General features: G+C 41.4%; 2 protein-coding genes across 2 annotated transcripts; both read left to right on the plus strand.

The window, feature by feature from the left end:
* Window positions 1-201: 201 nt before the first annotated feature.
* On the plus strand, window positions 202-1,897 carry rnf7 (ring finger protein 7). Its single transcript, XM_023399689.2, has 3 exons — window positions 202-427; window positions 561-608; window positions 1,415-1,897. Exons 1-3 carry the CDS (start codon window positions 262-264, stop codon window positions 1,531-1,533), a joined length of 333 nt encoding a protein of 110 aa, XP_023255457.1. The 5' UTR covers window positions 202-261; the 3' UTR covers window positions 1,534-1,897.
* A 2,019-nt stretch (window positions 1,898-3,916) lies between these two features.
* LOC111649981 (rhodopsin kinase grk7-b-like) lies at window positions 3,917-12,778 on the plus strand. The gene is made up of 4 exons (XM_023399690.2): window positions 3,917-4,552; window positions 4,870-5,307; window positions 6,311-6,582; window positions 8,041-12,778. The coding sequence occupies exons 1-4, from the start codon at window positions 3,932-3,934 to the stop codon at window positions 8,366-8,368; spliced, it is 1,659 nt and encodes a 552-aa protein (XP_023255458.1). The 5' UTR covers window positions 3,917-3,931; the 3' UTR covers window positions 8,369-12,778.
* Window positions 12,779-13,174: the final 396 nt, after the last annotated feature.

Here is a 13,174-nt window from a genome sequence, read left to right on the forward strand (position 1 = left end):
AGACATTTGTTACCTGTTTGACATAATATACTGAACCTGAAAACTCAGTTCTTTTTCTGCTATACTATTGTCCATGCAAGATGGGGCTATACAGACATGATGTAGTTGCTAGGAAACAGCGCCCTCTCCTGTTGCTATATAGACAAGACAGTTGCTAACCCAGCTAGCATTAGCACTCGATAGCAATACTGAACTGTTTTCGTCCATTTTGTGTAGCTTAGCTAGCCTGGCTAACGTTACCTTGAGTACTGAGCAGCAGAGATGGATGACGGTGACGAGCCGGGTCTAGTCCTCTCTCACAACACTTCTTCAGGCTCTAAGTCGGGCGGGGACAAGATGTTTTCCCTAAAGAAGTGGAATGCTGTAGCGATGTGGAGCTGGGACGTTGAATGCGACACCTGTGCCATCTGTCGGGTACAGGTGATGGGTAAGTGTCAGCGTTATACAGCTAGCTTAGCATAGCTCGGATACCGGCTAATGTAGCTAGCGCTGCTAATATACCCACTAATAGCTGAAATCCCAGCGTATCAACACTGAAACGCATTTTCCTTGATTTGCAGACGCTTGTCTCCGATGCCAGGCGGAAAACAAACAGGAGGATTGTGTTGGTAAGACCATGCCAACACTACAGCACAGCCCAGCTAACACTGTCTGGTCTGACTAAGCTGTCACACTGATTCAACAAGCCAAGCACTCTTTATTCATCTTTAAAAGGCTGATTCATTTCAGACTAAAGGCTAACACGTATCTGAGGTTGCATAGATAATAAGTGTTGGGGTGTATTTTTCGTTCTCAAACCCCAGCGTTTTGAAAATGCATTTACTCAAGTACTGTAATTCAGTGTAATTTGAGGTACTTGTATTTGAGTACCTTTCGTTTTCTGATACCTTATTCATACAGTCCACTATAGTACAGAGAGAAATGCTGCACTTTTTACTGCATTACATTTAGCTTGTTACAAGTAACTTTGCAGATTCAGATTAATAATACAAGATAAAATCAACAAACAAATTATGATTGATTATTATAGGTTAAAATAATACTTTATTGATCCCCAGGGAGGATATTCACAAGCTCCTCAGCCATAGTCATTTAAATGACCACCATTACCAACTCCAACATTAAAATTATGTAAACATTATTGCACCAATAATTCTACTCCAATAATATATGTTATTCAGAAATGTGACATTCTGCAGAAAGAGTACTTTTACTTGATGCTAATACTTATGTACTTTAACTGAATTTGAATTTTGAATGCAGGACTTTTACTTGTAACAGTAAAACATCAGTTTAATTCACTGTTCAGTAATATTGTTCTACTGTGATCTGAGTAACCCTCATGTTCAGATGTTCATTCATTGACTCACTCCCTATCGCTCTCTCTCTTGCTTTTTCCTCTTCTGTCTTTCAGTTGTATGGGGGGAGTGCAACCACTCCTTCCATAATTGCTGCATGTCCCTTTGGGTGAAGCAGAACAACCGCTGTCCCCTCTGCCAGCAGGACTGGGTGGTTCAGAGAATCGGCAAATAAACTCCACTACCGGGCGATCTAGATTCTCAGACAGCACCTGTATGCACCCAAAAGTGGTGACAGACTTGAAAATGATCACTGCAACATCCTGCGCAGAGCCACTGACATAAACAACTGTCCTCCTCCTTATGTTTGCATGTTCCTGTCACCCTGGTTTTGAAGGAGGATGAAGGACAAAATCAAAGCAGCGCAGACTCGGTTGATGTGGCTGGAGGGATCAAGAGTCATGAAGACACGGATGAAACTTGTTGCAGTGTTTGGTCACATGTTAGCTTTACATTATTGTCTGTGGTGGTGTTCGGCACCTTTAGAATATGTGACTGTCATTTAAAAAAAAAAATAAAGAATTGTGAATAGCTATAAATATGTATTTTTTCATCTAGTAGTTTGAATATGCTCTATATATAATTCCTATAAACAAATGAGATTATGGAAATTGGTACTATATGTTGTTATACATGTGTAGATTCAGGAAAGAAAGGACTGGATATGGAACATAACTTTTTTTTTGCTACTGACAGAAATTTGTGCACGTCATGAAACAGTCAAAGTACAGAAATCTGGCGTTAAATTCTCACCAAAACTCATTTTTACTCATTGTTTAATCAAACAATTCTGATTCAATCCATTATTTTGACACGTTTTTTGTGCAGCTGCTTGTGTTTAGACATTTATAATTTACTTATTGTCTAATCAGACATTTTCTGGTCGAAACGTCAAAAGTTGTCTTCTTTTGTGCAATGAAAAAGTGTTACTTTTAATGTATCAAAAATATAAGTTTGTTATACAGAGTACCAAGACTCAAGTAATACTGGCAGGGCAGAGCGGAGAAGGTCTGACTATATATGAGAGAATTTCGTTTGCAGATCTGCAGAGGAGGTCACAACATGGAGTCAGCTCTTGATAACCACTATACCACCAGCACTTGTAACACAGGTTACAGGTGTTACAGGTTTCAAGCTTAACCTCCTTGTTGATTCTGACCTATTCACAGCAATCATTAAATCCAGGAGTTTGATCAATCAAACTAATTACATGGAAGGTGGGGATTTTTTTCTTAGCATTCTTCTAGCATAATGAATGCCTCAACACGATAAACATGTTTTGTGGAATTTGCAGTGACGTCGGTGTAAAACAGTACAGTGTTCCCTCTGTAAAACTGCTGAATATAGTTTCCTTGTCATGGAATATTGTAAGTGGGGAAGACTGATAGGGGTAATTCACTTAGACATGAGGCTAATGACTAAAAGGTCACTGCTTCAACCTTGTTGATCATGTGGGTGGAAGTGAACAAGAAGCACTCCCTGTCTCAGTGTCTTCCAGCAAACGTTCAACTGATATTTTACTGGTATTAACAATTTGCAGTTATAGATATAAACCTTTGTAGATACACAAAGCCAAAATTCTAATGCTCTTTACACATGCTACTTGATCCTTGAATAAGAACTACACTTGTAAAGCTTATAATGTCAAATTGTTTGAATTTGTGACAGAGAGGTAACGATGTAGTTTTTGCACTGTCCTGGACACTGCATATTTCCACTTGTAGCATATGTACATTTTACTTTCTAACATATATTTATAATTCATTTTTATTTATCCTTTATGTTTCTTTTTTCTAACCCTCAGTTTTCACACTAGTCCTTTAGCATAACTATAGGAGCAATACATTGCATTGCACTTTGCAACAAACCTTTGAATCCATGAATCCTACAGCATAATGCCGACTTACACAACAGCACCACAAACAGTGGTCTCAAAGGATATCATAAACTTCAGTCAACATTTCTCCGACAGAAACATTTTAAACAATTTAGGCTTGGAAAGGGCCATATCCTCTGCAAGACTGTTGTATTGAATTGCATCCGAATGGACAGGTGTTCATGTTATTTTGTGCACACTGTACACAGTGCGCAGTCTTCACTCTCCTGATTTCATCCGCTGCTTTAGGGTTAAATTAGTTATTAATTTTTTTCTCCTATAATAAGCCATGAAGTGTGCCAATTCATCCCATACTGCGCATTTTATACACACATAGCTCTATTAGTAGCTTCTTTATCTCATAAAAAGCTATAATCAACTGTAACTTGTTAAGGCCAGGAACTGCCACTTGATCATGACATGTTGGCAGCCCAATTACTGCACACAAGCAATTTGCATCTCCTAAAAATAGACCAGCCTAAAGCCTCTTAAGTTCAAACCACATAAGTTGCTTTCCCTGAGTGTCGTCTACGAATAAGCGTGCAAAGACACTTAACTGCCAACAAATCCCTGAGAATAGAGGCGTGGTACAAGAGTTGCAGGATGATCAGGATGCAGGTGCTTGAGGTGCTCATTTGTGCCTGGAACCTGCAGATGAGTGAACCCTAGTGTTTCACTTTAACAGCTACCTATTGGTATGCCACAGAATACGTCCAACATGGACGAACTGCCTGTACTGGACACCCTGGTGGCCAACACAGCCTACCTGAAGGCGCAGCAGATAGATTTAAATGAGCTGAAAAAGCGGAGGCTCACGCTGACACTGCCCAATCCAAAGAAGTCTTCTTCTCTGCAGGCCGCTGTAGGGAAGAATTTCGAGTCACTGTGTGAGCAACAGCCTATTGGAAGGAAATTGTTCCAGCAGTTTCTCCTGTCCTCTAACCCGCAGTATGTGGCTGCCACTGAGTTCCTTGAGGAGCTGAATAACTGGAGCTTTGCTGAAGATGAAATCAGAGAGACTTCCAAACAAACAATCCTCACTAAGTTCTGTCAACCTGAGTCCAGGAGTTTTCTCTCCTACCTTACAGGAGAGGATGCTGAGAAATGCAAGGATTTATCAGACAAGAACTTTGATGACGTGACGATGGGCCAGATGAGAGAAGCCACAAGGAATTTCCTGAAGGGAAAACCTTTCTCTGAGTACCTGAAAAGCCCCTTATTTTATAGGTTCTTGCAGTTTAAGGAGTATGAGAAGCAGAAGATTGATGACAAATACTTTTATGAGTTTAGGACTTTGGGAAGAGGCGGCTTTGGTGAGGTAGGTACCAGAAGTCCCAGCATGGAGGCTAATGTTAGCTTATATTAGCAAACTGTAGATTTATATTGCTATATAACAGACTTTAGTGAGTCAGTGAATTGACATGTGCTAATGTATGCAATTATGTTTTAGCATTTAACATTAACCTGTAATTGTCACATGTAGCTAGAGAGGCCACTGTTCAGTAAAAGTTACAGTCTCGCTCTAAAGTCACAGCAAAAAGTAGCAAAAACATTTCAGGAGGACACAGTAACAACTGATACTAAAAGAGGAATAACCACTTAATAAAACTAAAGTAATGTTGCTCTGTCTGACAGGTATGTGCGGTGCAGGTGAAACACACAGGCCAAATGTATGCCTGCAAGAAGCTGAACAAGGCTCGTCTGAAGAAGAAAGGTGGCGAGAGGCTGGCCCTCCTGGAGAAGCAGATCCTGGAGAAGGTCAACAGCCTTTTCATTGTGAACCTGGCTTACGCTTTCGCCAACAGAACCCACCTGTGCCTGGTCATGGACCTCATGATCGGAGGAGACCTCAAATTTCATATCTATGAGCTTGGTGCGCGGGGTATCCGTATGGAGCGTGTTGTTTACTACGCGGCCCAGATAACCACTGGCATCCTCCACCTGCACTCCATGGACATTGTGTACCGGGATATGAAGCCTGAGAATGTACTGCTGGATGGAAAAGGACAGTGTCGACTATCAGACCTCGGATTGGCCGTGGAGATGCCGAAGGGCAAAATGATTTGCCAAAAGGTTAGTGTGGTGACCTGTTAGATGGACTGCTGATCATACTGTTCACATATAGAGAAATAGCTTTGTTATTACCCTACCCTCCATGGTTAATATTCAAAAATATACATACTACATATACTATAACACAAATGCTTCAATACTTGCTCTCTCTTTACTGCCACCATACCATATATGTGTTAACTGACCACTATAAGTAGCTTACCAGGAATAGATATGATTGCTCTCAGTCCTGCTCTTACCGACAACATAAGAGAGAATAACCCTGTGACCCAAATTAATCTTATTAAAAGGTGCCTGACCTCATCCCCAGCTGGAGGCTGCGCCGGTGGACAAATGTATGGAAGACTGACCAGAGCCAGTTAGCATTAGCTGGTTGAGCTTTGCTTTACTAATACCGGATATGGCTTCCATGAGTCTGTCCAAGAAGATGAGTCAGGAGATTCACAGCAGGGCTACACTCTCTACAGGTGGGACACATAGTGAATAATATAACGTCTGATTGGTCAGCCGACCGGCCTGATGGAGGGAAGTCAAAGCTGCATTATTTGCTTTAACAATGTTTTATTGTCAGTTCCCCATTTCTCACTGCATTCCTGTGTCTGTGTGTCTCCGTGTTTCATTAATTAATTATGTTTTCAATCATGTGGAGGTTGGTCAAGATAGTCTACTGCAGATAACTGAAATTAAATTTGAAAAGGTGAATTAATTACTGGCCTAGATTATCCTGTCTGGTCTCAGAAATGTCTGTCCTGCTTTGAGTAGAGAGTACATCATATGATTTTGCCTGCAGCAAAAATACAGAATATCTTATTTATTTTAATTGTAAAGGACCAGGTACATAGCAGTATGTACGGTACTGTGTCTATACTGCAGTGTCTCCCAACCTTTCTGAATTTGACCAGACCTGAATATTATTGTTGAAGTTATATAAGTATGGAGAAGGCTTATGTCTCTTTGAATTCTCCCTCATCCTGCGTCCCTTCTCCCCTCTGTGCGTTGTCAGGCTGGTACGACTGGCTACATGGCTCCTGAAATCCTGAAGCAGGAGTATTACCGCACGTCTGTGGACTGGTGGGCGCTGGGCTGCAGCATCTATGAGATGGTCGCTGCCCGTTTGCCCTTTAAAGACTTCAGAGAAAAGGTGCAGAATGAGGAGGTTACTCGCCGTACTCTGGAGGACGACTGCAAGTTTGAACACAATAGCTTTGATGCTCCCACCAAAGACATTATCAGCCACTTTCTCAAGAGGAAGGTGGAGCTTCGGCTGGGGTGTCGGTAAGTAAAAACTTCTCTCAGAGACACTGTAAAGTCTGTCACATGTGGTTATGGTATGGGTTTCATGGAGAGTATATTCCATCAAGAAAATAAAAAAAAAGGGGCCTAGGAGTACCAATTCAAAGTCCAGACAAGTGGCTACCAACCTGGAGGTCAAGACACCTTGAAGGGGTCACCAGATAAAAGGTTGCGAGATGATTAAAAGAACAGGGAAAATTACAAAACATACTGAAGTTCTGCTAAAATGTTGTTTTCTGACTTTTTCTGACTTTATTTATTGACTCTCTTTTTGATTCACTGACTTTTTTGGCAAGTTTTACTTCTGAAAGCCTCTAAACATTTTTAGATGTAACAATCTGAGAAAACATTGCTTCATTTTAAGGGGTCGTACACCAAAAATTTTAGGAACTACTGGTCTAGACAACAAGATTCAGGGGGTACAGATAGTAGAAATGAGCTTCCAGATTAAATCTGCTGAAGCACTACGTTCGTGCCAGCAGTGCTGATTTTATTTGGAAGACGAGTTAATACATTTAAGACGAGAAGGGCATTCAGAGAGAGCAGCCCTCTGTTCTTCCCTGGCCTATGCCCCATCCCTCCACCAAAATTGGTGCAAATAGTTTTTGCATAATGCTGTTGGAAAATAAACAGAGACAGGTGAAAACATGTGCAACTGACTTGAATGCAACTTGTTCAAAGCACAGCAGCCAGATCGAAGGCACCTTTAGACTGTGAAACCCTGGTCGTTTGTTGTATGAAACACCGGGCGCTGCAACGTAAATAGAGAAAGAGAGATATGAGAGCAGTTTTGAATAAATTTTTTTCCTAAAGCCTACTCAAAACACATCACTTATGTCCTGGTCAATGGATGTCACTTCATGTCATATTCTGATTAGTTGGCTTGTAGACGTGGGGTCGTAGCAGTGGTCACATGGTAAATTTGATCCTAATTTTCTGACACTCTGAATTTTGCCAGAGTCTGTCCTTGGTCCAAATCAGACATAGACTTTACCGCGTTTCTCTCACGACTGTCAACATCAGCGTCTCAGATGGCCCAAAATTACAATGTCTTTAAACAAGTACAACTAACTGTTACATCACACAGAACTGACTTTGACTTTCTTTTTATCACTTTCAGTACTCTTACTGGTACAGGTCAGTTTTAACTTTTACTGCCCTATACTCAGACTTTAACTGCCCTAAACTAAACAGAAGAGTGAGGGGGATGTCAGTGAAGGCATCTTATCAGAAAAACAGAAGAAAAACACTTTGTATGGGTGTATTTCATATAATACAGTACAACATAATCAAATCAACTTGTGAAGCAACTTATAATGCCTCACATGAGAATCTTATGGCCCAGTTTAATTATTTCACCTGGCCCCTGCCCTTATATCATAACTTTCAATCTCAGTCCAGGCATTAAACATCTCCTGTATTGTGTCTTTCTAATATTAGTGGTGGTGACCCAAGAAGCCACGCTTTTTTCAAGAGTATCAATTTCTATCGTCTGGAGGCGGGGCTGGCGGAGCCCCCCTGGGTGCCAAAGCCCAACGTGGTCTATGCCAAAGACATGGACAAATTCATGCACACCTCCAAGGTCCAGGACGTTGCGCTTGATGATAAGGATGAGAAGTTTTTCAGGGAGTTCAGCACAGGTGCCGTCTCTATCCAGTGGCAGAAGGAGATGATCGACAGCGGATTGTTTGACCAGCTGAACGACCCCAAACCGAATGGACATGCCTCTGAGACTGTGTGGAAATCCAGCATGTGCATCATACTTTAAACATCTCATCGCCTGACTAACATGCAAAGATGAGATGAAACAACAATGCTTCTGAATAGTTAAGTGCCTGGCTATAATACCGCAGCTCAGGAACCATAAGCCCTTAAAATATTTTTTAACAACAACTTTTTTTTACAAAAGAGGAATCATCTTAGAAGTTGGATGGACAGAAACATACACTGACATTGAGCTGCAACTGTTTCTTTATGCTTGCCCTCTATTCCTGGTGAGACAGCACATCCCACAGCATTCATAGTTTCCATTACATCACTGCCATTTTGGCAGGCCTAAGTGTTTACATGTGTTTGTAAACAAGCTACATAATGGTTATATGTCACTGAATGGCAGCAGGATCATTACCAGTATTTGCAGAAATGTGCCACATTTGTAAGGAAGACTGAAGTGTCACAGAAAGGCCATGAAAGCCTCCTGCTAAGATGAATGGACAGTGTCATGTGACCTCAGTGCTGCAGACTGATGTGAAGTCGCTCAATAGCACAAGTTCACCACTAAGTGCCGCCAGACACCCATGAAGTGCATTCAACCTCCCGCAGCGCTCCTCATCATCCCTGTTGTCCTGGCTGTGCTGCTCTGGTATTTACAAGCACTGGATGACTCGTTCGGCTTTAACAAGGGGATGCTGGGAGACAAACTGTCGTATACACATAGTTTTTCCATTTAAAAAAACAAAAAACATCTTAATATAGAATTTTTGGCATTAAAAAGGCAATGCCAACCCTTTTATTACCCCCCCCCCCCAAATCCCCTTGTGTTTACAAGCTATACACAACCTAAGTAAGAGATGTTAACAACTTATAACTTAGCAACAACAAACAACATAGGTTGTTTTTTAAAAGCTGCCGATTTAGCCTTCACAGATGGTTCGTTCTTGTATCCATACAGTGTGGATTACTTTTCCTACTGCTCAGGTAGTGGGAGATCATCTGTGTCCAACTGTTCTTAAAAGTTTCATTTCAGATTTTTCATCCCCAGATGGATGACAGTGAGTGACAGAAGATAAGGAGATTCTTTTTTTCTTTAATGTATTTTTGCCTTTATTATAGCGAGCAGAGAGAGAGGAGAAATAACATGTGACAAAGGTGTCTTATTTCTGACTTAACTCACTAATTTTACCTGTGTTTTACATTGTTTCATACCCCCAGGTCTTAAAATGAAGATGTTTTATGTAACGTAATGCATTTCTTTTTAGTTTTACACATAACTCACATATAGAGCTACATTGTTTGTATGTAACAGTGCCAATGATATTTTGTAACATTTAAATGTCATTTCATACTCATGATGTTTTCTACTATTTTCTGTGGGATGTTTTGGCTTGTAACGTTTTATATTGTTGTTTGTGATACTTCGCTACCATGCAGTTGAAATGTTTTTCACAACAGTGATTTCTGGTCTTCTCTGTGTTTGACAACAGTTTAGAGATGAAACTCCTTACACTGTATCTGCAGTTAACAGTTATGCAGTTATCTTGTTGCTCATCTCAAGGCCCAGATATCGTCAATCATCACCCTATCCAAACAGCCAGGACCAGTCTGAAAAACAGGAAGGTGCTTCTCTCTTCAAAAACATTACAGAAACCACAGTACTTTCATAATTACAGCATAATTTCACCTCAGTATTAGATTCAGAGTGTATCATCCGTCACTCAGTGTATCACTCCAAAACCTCAGACCCATTTAGATAATGAGGGACACATAAACATGTGCTGTGCTAATTCCTGCGAGGGGGGTGATCTTACAGGGCTGAGAAGTGGTTCCGTTCACGCTCGACTGTCATGAGATTAGAGCGTGGTTCAGATGGAAATCCAAGACGCAACCTGATCATCATCGGCTGCGAAGGCAGAGTGGGGAGTCCACTGTGGACGACGTGACGACAAGACAAACTCAGCAGAAGGTCTCCAGGAACATGTTTTTACCAGGCGCTTACAAGCCTCTGCCAGGGTTTAGTTCCCCATGGCCCGACGCTGTAACGCTGCCCTCCAATACACAAACTGCAGGAACAACTCTGCAAAACACACACACACGTTGTATGTATTGTTGCACATCTGCACTCATGCATGCAGATACACACACATGCATGCATCTTTACATACTTGTGATATGGCCGATCGTGCAGGCAAAGATGTACACAAACCACAAACACACTTTAATAAACACTTTCACATACACACTGTGATACACACTCACTTACTTAAACACTCTAGCTCTCTCTCTCTCACACACACACACACACACACACACACACACACACACACACACAATCGTATTACCTCTGTAGAAGCAGGCATGGGGTTTTAGAGATCAAAGCAGGACAGGGTGTAATTTGGTATCTGTTACATGCCCATGCCCTGAACTCACATCAAAGACATGTGCCACACTTCAGCTCTGCCCTGGCATCCTCGGGACGGTATCACACCACTGATATTGCTGTTTTTTGCCCTTCTTTGGCTGTAAGTGTATGTCTATATTTGTGCTTACATGCACGTGTGTGACTCCACAAATGTAAAAATGAGAACTGCCCTGGTTTGTGACTATATATGCACTCGGGTGTGTCTGTGAGAGTGCGTGTGAGTATTTAGGATAGGTGAGAAAGTGGTTAAACAGTGGAGACAGAGAGGCCATTGTCTGCTGAGGGAAAGTGAGAGCCAGCCATGTGGGAGAGAGATTGAATGAGGAAGAGGGTTGTTGCTTGCTGTCTCGTACTCACAGCTAGTGTCAGGTCTTTATTTTTTGGGTCTAAAATTTTGTTTTTCAACAGATTAAATTTTTTTTCCTACTACTTTTCATACCATTTTATTTCACAACAATATTGATAAATAAGGGTCAAGAAGCGGATTACGCCCAAGATCCTCATTGAGCCACTAGGCTGACCCCACTACCGTTCAGGAAGTGTTTCGTTTTTGGTTAACATTCAGTTTTTCAAGCTTCATTGCTTGAATTCTTAACATTTCCACAAATAAGTGAATTCCTGCAGGGCGGTCCAACAGAAACAGAGCGTGTGTGTGCATGATGTTCTTCCCCAGTGAGGCCCAACGGGCAGTTTCCAAGGCGCCCAGACCTCAGACCCCTTCCACTGCCAGGGGCTGGACAACATCATGGATAGAGCGCCCAATCAGACACACACACACACACACACACACACACACACACACACACACACACACACACACACACACACTTGTAAACAGTCCCACACTCTCAGCCCTTGTCCTATCTCTACACCATGTTTGGTCCCTTTACTGCAAAAATCATCTGTCTATGTCGTTTAATCTCATGTTCAGACTTCAATATTTATTTTTAACAAGAAAGAAAATTGTTGCCCGTGGGGCCAACTACTGCCACTAGTTCCCTGTATAGATCCATGTTTTGGGAATTTTCTGGAAAAGAGCATCAATGTCGTGAACTGTGACTGCACAGCAGTTAAAGAATAAAGAAAAAAATACATGTTTGCACAGAATTCATGAAGCATGTTGATTTGTATTGGAAGCAGTGAAAATGATCTCACCACGTTAACAGATTGTTTTCACTTGATTCATGAAAATGGAATTTTATGGCTCAGTAATAGAAGGAACTGATTTTTTTTGCAGTGGGGTTTGGAGGGTTTCTTGCGATTATTTGCATGGGAAAAATCCTGAAAAAAGTTGCGTAAAAAAACAAAACATTTTGCTCAATAAATATATAAATTAAGCCGATTGCTAACCAGAAAATACTGTCCCAGTTCCCCAGACACGTATGGGTCCTAGAAGCCACAGGTTTACTCCATATCAGCTGGTTTTACATAACTGGATTAATTACAGATTTGATGAGGAAATTTGCACCATTAAAGTACAATATCTACTAAAACAGTGACTATTTCAATCGTTTATCAATTATTTTTAAATAATCATTTTATCTGTTTATCCATTACTTTTAGCTAACTGTTTACACTTCTCCTTTCACCCTCTTTCAATCACAGTTCTTCAATTGTTCCCCATCCCCCCCTGGAATATACCGTCTACAGGATATAGGCCTCAACCAGCCTGGTTGCAGACCTCTGAATCACTGCAATTCAATCTGATTATAAGACTCCGACAACACCAGACTACTTAAACTTTCATCCGACTTCTTAACTTTCACAGTTTAGAGTTTACCAGTTTCTGTGATCAGCACTGTGCCACATCTCTCCGGTCACCTGTCACAGGGAGTAAAGTTCTCTCCCACGAGTAGAAAGTCCCAAGGAAACAGCTTAAAGTTCAAAAAGTTACAGCATCCTGAAACCCGAGCTGGCTGCAGTGTAAAGCTTTCTGATGTTCCTCACTCCTCCACTGCAGGCTGATTGAAGATCAGCACATCAAACGAAGGGAGAGGGATACAATGATACAGAGTACTGTATCAGGGAAACGGTTTACAACCCCTCATTCTGAACTGTGGAGGGAAAAAACAGTTGCGGTGCATGTGTTAATGTACTTTAATTACAGTACAACATGCTGCCTCGTGGGTCAGTGACCGAGCGGGTTTTGGCAGCTGTGTTTGTGTGGACATCTCTGCCTGCCTGTGTGTGTGTGTGTGTGTGTTAGTGAATAGGAGAAGTGCTCAGAAGCAGGCATACAAGGAATTGATTCCACAGTGTTGAATGATGGTGACACAAAAACAGAAATATAAGCCGTGAGGTGGTATTCGTTCCTAAGAGTGTATCCAGTTTGATTTAATTAGCTGGTACTTATTGCATTCTTTGTTAGCGGTGTAATATGACTGACAGTTGGCACGGCAGCCAGTCTGGACTGAATCCAAGTCCATCTCTGCTGTT

Source organism: Seriola lalandi, unplaced genomic scaffold (assembly GCF_002814215.2).
Source record: "Seriola lalandi dorsalis isolate HSWRI2012SDOR001 ecotype SW California unplaced genomic scaffold, Sedor1 jcf7180002052117, whole genome shotgun sequence".
NCBI classification, from domain to species: Eukaryota; Metazoa; Chordata; class Actinopteri; order Carangiformes; family Carangidae; genus Seriola; species Seriola lalandi.

Bases quoted from the DNA above. Each gene is read 5' to 3' on its own strand.
- LOC111649981 (XM_023399690.2), top strand. From the start codon at position 3,932: ATGCCACAGAATACGTCCAACATGGACGAACTGCCTGTACTGGACACC. The intron at 4,553-4,869 runs GTAGGTACCAGA...TCTGTCTGACAG, and splicing joins GAAGAGGCGGCTTTGGTGAG to GTATGTGCGGTGCAGGTGAA. The intron at 6,583-8,040 runs GTAAGTAAAAAC...TTCTAATATTAG, and splicing joins GAGCTTCGGCTGGGGTGTCG to TGGTGGTGACCCAAGAAGCC.
- rnf7 (XM_023399689.2), top strand. From the start codon at position 262: ATGGATGACGGTGACGAGCCGGGTCTAGTCCTCTCTCACAACACTTCT. The intron at 428-560 runs GTAAGTGTCAGC...CTTGATTTGCAG, and splicing joins CTGTCGGGTACAGGTGATGG to ACGCTTGTCTCCGATGCCAG. The intron at 609-1,414 runs GTAAGACCATGC...TCTGTCTTTCAG, and splicing joins CAAACAGGAGGATTGTGTTG to TTGTATGGGGGGAGTGCAAC.